Source organism: Fragaria vesca, linkage group LG1 (genome assembly GCF_000184155.1).
Source record: "Fragaria vesca subsp. vesca linkage group LG1, FraVesHawaii_1.0, whole genome shotgun sequence".
In the NCBI taxonomy this organism is placed as follows: domain Eukaryota; kingdom Viridiplantae; phylum Streptophyta; class Magnoliopsida; order Rosales; family Rosaceae; genus Fragaria; species Fragaria vesca.
In genome coordinates, this window is record NC_020491.1 from 12,082,247 (window position 1) to 12,088,162 (window position 5,916).

Genomic DNA, 5,916 nt, shown 5'->3' on the forward strand with positions numbered 1-5,916 from the left:
CCAGATAGATATAGTTTCTTTAAGAGGATAGACAGCCGATATTATCAGGGATAGCTCCTTCCAAAGATTGCAGTACGACAAATCCAGTTTGGTTAAAGAATGTAAACCAGCAAAGGAAGGCAGCAACTTAGATATCGGTGGTCCTTTACATCTACAAAAGACTAATTCTTTGAGATTTCGAAGACCCATGCATGCAGGCAGTTCTCTCAAGGCAGTTCCATTCACATTAAGTTGTACCAGACTCTCTAAATGGCCCAAGTCTGCCGGTAATTTCTCAAGCTTCGAGCAATCTGAAAGATCAAAAACTTTCAGCGATTTTAAGCCAGATACCCTGCTTGGAAGAAGCCTAAGGTTTTCGCAACGCATCAAGTTTATCTGAACAAGTCTTTCAAGGAATCCAACGGATGAATCAACCTCGTACAGCTGTATACAACCTTCAAGATTCAAGTATTCAAGATCTGGACTACCACTGAAGTCAGGGGTCTTCAGAAGATTCAAAGAGTGACTGAGGTCGATTCGTTTCAAACTGTATAGAGGCTGTAAATACATATATAGCAAAATTAGCTTCCATTATTCAATAAATACATATAAAACTTAAATACGTTGTGACATGGTACCTTTTCACCCTCCCACAGATATTCAATATGGCTATGGCGCATTTCAAGTACTTGTAAGTACTCTAGGCTGGTAACTGACGCCAAAGATTGTAGAGGACATTTCCACCAGATTAGACTCCGTAACTCACTTGAAAGATACTCGAGGCAGTCCGAGAGGTGCACACAAACACCATCAAGTATCAGTATTCTCAAATTTGTCATCTTTGAAAAGGATTTTCCGGGAAAGTGTAATTCTGTGTCTGCATCTTTATTCACACGTAGTACTATGGCTTCCGCTGCATCTGTTCCCTAATAAACATAAATAAAGAATAGTCAGCTCGGACCTTGTTATAAAATGCAATAGCAACTGAAGTCATTGTTGCAGTAAGTTTCTCACTCTATTTTTTCTCAGGACGTGAATAACATCCTTTTTAAGGCTCAACCTACTGCGCTTGCCTGGCTCCTTAGGAGATTCTCGGCGAACAATTTCTAGGCCCATTTCTTGCAGCAAATCATGCATTTCTAGTTGTTCTACACTGCCAGCATCTGAAATAGTTAAGAGAGATCTCTCCACAAGTACATCAATCCCAATAGTTGCATGAAAGCCACAACTCTTGAGTACTTCTATTACTGCATTTTTCTCATATCCTTTGTATAAACATGCAATATCTAGAAAGATATTCTTCTCATCGTCATCTAGACCATCATAACTTATTTTAAGTGTCTCGAAAATTTCTGCATTACGAACTTCTCTCAATTTTGCCAACGTACTTTCCCATGCACTAGGACCTCTTCCATGCAAAAGAGATCCCAAGACTTTAAGAGCTAGAGGGAGACCTTTAGCATAATTCACAACTTGATTAGACAAATCACGGTAACTTTGTTCAGGGTAATCTTTCTTAAAGGCGTTCTGGCAAAAAAGCTGAAGAGCTTCAATAGTATTTAGTCCTTGGACCTCATATCTTCTCAGCACTCCATGTTTAACTAACAGGTGAGCATCTCTAGTTGTAATGATAATTATGCTTCCAAAACCAAACCAGTCTTCCTTTCCAGCCAAGTACTCCAAATGGTCCGAATGATTAACATCATCAAGAACGAGAAGAACCCTTTTGTGACGTAGAAATCTCTTTATCATTGTGGCTCCTTCATGAACATCCCGTACGTTAGTCCTAGAAATAAGTTCCTTTTGTAACTGAACCAGACCCCTTCTTTCTTCATTGCTTCTAACATTAGAAATAAAGCCCCTGAACTCAAACTGATTAGAGATTTGATCAAAAAGTACTTTGGCAATCGTTGTCTTACCAATTCCACCCATTCCCCATACCCCTATAAAGTGAATATCATTCATCCCTACACCTAAAAGCGATTTAACTGCTTCTACTCTTGAATCAATCCCAACTAGGTTCTCCATTGAACTAAACAATGTTGGGCGTGATTGCATCCTTACTGCAGCAACAATGTTCTTGATGAGCTCCGATTCATACCTGGAATAGATGAGAAACAATATTGACCAGTTTCTTCATGCTGCAGTGACACTCACATACATAGAAGAGGCAGAAATTAAAGAAATAAATTGAATGAATACCTGTAGTCCTTTGAATTCCACCCAGAGTAAGTTTGACACTTTTGTTAGAGCAGCTCTCCACTTTTGCACCTTCTCTGTGTCGTCACTAGGTCTCTTTTCATGTTTGGTGAAGGCTTCTGCAAAATTTCCAGTTTGTCGTCTCACTTCACAGGGATCGACATTATAGAATATTGGATAAATTGTTTTCCTAGCTTCCATGCACTCAAGAATCTTCAAAAGTTCATCCAAGCACCATGCTGAAGATGCATAATTTAGTGAGAGTACGACGAGTGCAATATTTGATTCTTCAATTGCAGCGAAAAGTTCCGTAGAAATAGATTTCCCTTTTTGGAGCTCACGGTCATCCATGAAAGTTTTTATTCCCTGATCTTCCAGTGAATTGTATAAGTAGTTTGTATAACCGTTCCGGGTGTCTATACCTCGGAAACTTAGAAAGACATCATATTTCCATTCAGAAGTTGACGAAGGAAAAGATGTAGAGGCTCTTTCTGAACTCATTGTGACTGGAAACTACTGTCTTATCTGTCACTGTTTATTGGAGATTGTCTCGGGATCATGAACTATATGCCAGGTACCAATTCTAGCATGAAGAACAAGCAATTCGTTTGTTTCCTCCTTCACAGAAATAGATAAAAACTTAGTTATTTAGTGAACCATATCTGTGTAAATTCTGAAAAGAGTGGTATACTATTATCTGGTTCTGGAATCTACTAAACAAAGACTCGCTCTTTTTAAAGATATATATATATATACAGTTAGGATCTGGGGAGGACGTCCGTAAAATGAAAAGGGTGCGGATGGACATGTGTCGGCCACAGGAATCAACTGCATTTTATAGTGGGACCCACCACGTCCTTGACTGCATCCCTTCCTTTCTTTTACGCTCTAAACCCAGAAACGTTTCTTTGTGGGTCTCACTCCTATCATCTTCTCTAATCTTCAAAAGAATTAAGTTCATAACATCACACAAGCATGGCTAATGGTTTTGCAAGATCAGTTGGACGTCGACTTGTACAAACCACCAAATCTTCCAATGAAATTAATATCAAACACAAAACCATTATAATAGGAGTAAGAAGAGCAATAACAATAGGTTTCATTTCTCCCAAAATTTGCTTTAAAATCGGGAATTGCTGCTAGAAATAAGGTAAATTCTGAAATGGAGGTGGAGGATGAATTGGGTAGATCGCGAAGAATGAAACTCACCCACTCTATAATAATGGTTGATGTATATATGGAGTAAAGTTTGACCCTTAGAGGGTCGAAGAAGATGAGAAAGTGAAGATTGGGATTTTTAAGATTACATAAGATGAGTGGTTCTGTGGTTTGAAGGTTATATAATTGTGAGAATGGTGGAGGGGCAGAACAAATTTGGAATTGAAGCAGAGATTCAGAGATTGAGGTGACGGCGGCGGTGGTCAATGTGTTTCTTTGGGGATGGGAAATGAGCATCAACTCTCAAAGTACTATATAGTTGTGTGCGAATGCTGAGGCATGCCCACCCATTTCATCAACACTTAGACTTCCTACTTAAATCTATTTCTGGATCTGTAATGGAGATGAGAAAGGCAGAGGAAAATCAAGTTTCTGGGTTTTAGCGCGTGTGAGAGATCGAGGAAGGGACGTGGTCAAAGTAAGAAGAGAGGTGGTGAGACCCAGTTTAAAATACAGTTGATTCCTCTAGTCGACATGTGTCCATCCGCACTCTTTTCATTTTTGCGGACGTCCTCCTCAGATCCTAACTGTATAACCAAGTTCAAATGGTATGTTTAATTAGACTTGCTAGTGCATCATAATTCATGACTAAAATTATCTCCAATCATATATATTAATTAAACATGATCAGAAGAATATTAATCACAAACTCAATGCTAAGTTGCTCACTGTCCCAGATCGGAAAAGATTAAGATACAAAAACATGTAGAAGATGAAATTACAGATTAGGCATCAAGCAGTATAGAAATTAGTAGGAGATCGACTAACCTGGAGGAATTGCAGAAGCAAATGTATTCTGAAACAGGAAATAATCAACCCGCGGTAAGACTAAAAAGATCAATACCAGAGCGATGACTGAATGGGAAGAAGATGCAAGGATGGTTGGGTTTCTTGGGTCTTCTAACCTGTCCAAATCTCACACACCTTCTCGGCAAATGAACAACTCGAACAAAAATACATATAACATATTCATGGTAGTTGCCTAATTAAGTTGAATATCATACTCAAAGTAAGCAACTTCCAGGTGAATGTATCAATAAGTTCAATGCTTCACCATTTGTTTCTTTAAGTTTGAAGCTCGATATATTATATAGAGAAAGAGAGTCATCATAGAGATTAGCTCAGTAGCTAGTTGAACAACCAAGTTGGTCATAAACAATTATGTCATGTGTGCGACCAAAGAAGTATAATCAAGCAATTGAGACTTGATTGCGACACAACCTACCTCCCTAACCTACCATTACCGCAGTTTGATCAACCAACCATGCACTCTGGAATTTCATTTCCAGGAATAACGAAACGAAACAATGCCTCATTTTTACTTGAAAATCAATTAAAGAAGAACCCACAAACACTTCCTGATCAAAAACAAATCTCGACAACAATTTCAACAAAACTATGCACTTGGGCACCTTAAGTTCCTATCAGACAATTCTATCAAACAGCATCCGTGCATAAACAACTGGCCTACATTTTCTTATACGAATTCAGTAGAAATCCAAATCCATCCATCCATAGAAATAGAACAGGTTCCTCATCAGGCCTACATTTTCTTATATGAACCTGGCCTACATCAGGTTCCTCATCACACAAACCACTTCCACTAGATGCTCCACGAGAGGGATGAGTCATGAGTGAGCTGTCTTCCGATGCTCTTCCAACATTTTCAGTTTACACAATACTTACGAGGAAGAACGCGTCTATTGGGATGAGACTTAATTAGATCACATAGGTATGAAGGGGGGAGGGGCTTCTTGACCCTAGCACACGCAGACTTTAATCTTTCCAGACGATCTGGCTGAGGTTCTTTATAAAAAGAAAAACCACCTCCACTAGGTCCGTCTCCTTGAGAGTGAGGAGGAAGGCCTCGCTTGGGAATGGCATGAGATACAACTGCTGCTTTCTCCGAATCAGAAAGAGGAATTTCCAAAGCCTCATTAGAAAGGGCAGCGTTGCTTTGGTTTACCTCTGCCACATCTTGTTCATATACTAAACGGACCCCACATTTCTTGATAACCAAGCCTTGGCCCTTGACACGAAATGAAAATTCAATTTGTTTCAACTCTGTTGTATCTGCACGACGAAAATACGAAGACAGATCATTGTTGTAAGAAAACCAAAGGTGATCTGGCACAACTCGTCCTAGCGTATGGCTGAACTTAAAGTCTAAAGACTTAGAGTTCTCTTGTCCATCTACTTTCACAATGCAAATAATTTGATACCGATACTTCAAAACTGGTGGGAACTGGCGGTTTCCATGTACTGCAAAAACAGCACAGAGCGCAAATCCCACAAACTCCTTACTAAACGAATCTGGATGCAGATTTATACTTAGGGGAGCAGTCACAGTTTGATGATCAAACCACTCCGGAATTTCATATCCAGGAATAATGAACCGAAATGGTGTGTCCCTGGCTTCTTCATTAAGTTACTGAGATACTTCCTGCAAACGTAGTAAAACAGAATGTAAATAACAAAACAATACGAGAGAGAGAGAGAGAGAGAGAGAGAGAGAGACGT

The 5,916-nt window shown here is 39.3% G+C and overlaps 2 protein-coding genes and 1 pseudogene across 2 annotated transcripts in view; all 3 read right to left on the reverse strand.

The window, feature by feature from the left end:
- The window catches only part of LOC101310648, a 5,105-nt pseudogene extending 3,194 nt beyond the window's left edge, over positions 1–1,911 (reverse strand).
- Positions 1,912–2,074: 163 nt separating this feature from the next.
- Positions 2,075–2,679, reverse strand: LOC101310940 (TMV resistance protein N-like). The gene is made up of 2 exons (XM_004289222.1): positions 2,182–2,679; positions 2,075–2,080 (listed from the first exon to the last, which is right to left on the reverse strand). Exons 1-2 carry the CDS (start codon positions 2,677–2,679, stop codon positions 2,075–2,077), a joined length of 504 nt encoding a protein of 167 aa, XP_004289270.1.
- A 2,383-nt stretch (positions 2,680–5,062) lies between these two features.
- Positions 5,063–5,916, reverse strand: part of LOC101311227 (TMV resistance protein N-like) — a 2,973-nt gene continuing 2,119 nt past the window's right edge. Inside the window, exon 3 of the mRNA XM_004289223.1 lies at positions 5,063–5,709. Coding sequence (XP_004289271.1) covers positions 5,063–5,709 — 647 coding nt within the window. The remainder of the gene's footprint in view (positions 5,710–5,916) is intronic.

What these genes read in the sequence shown, in the direction of transcription:
- LOC101310940 (XM_004289222.1), bottom strand. Translation starts at nt 2,679, where the DNA reads ATGAGTTCAGAAAGAGCCTCTACATCTTTTCCTTCGTCAACTTCTGAA.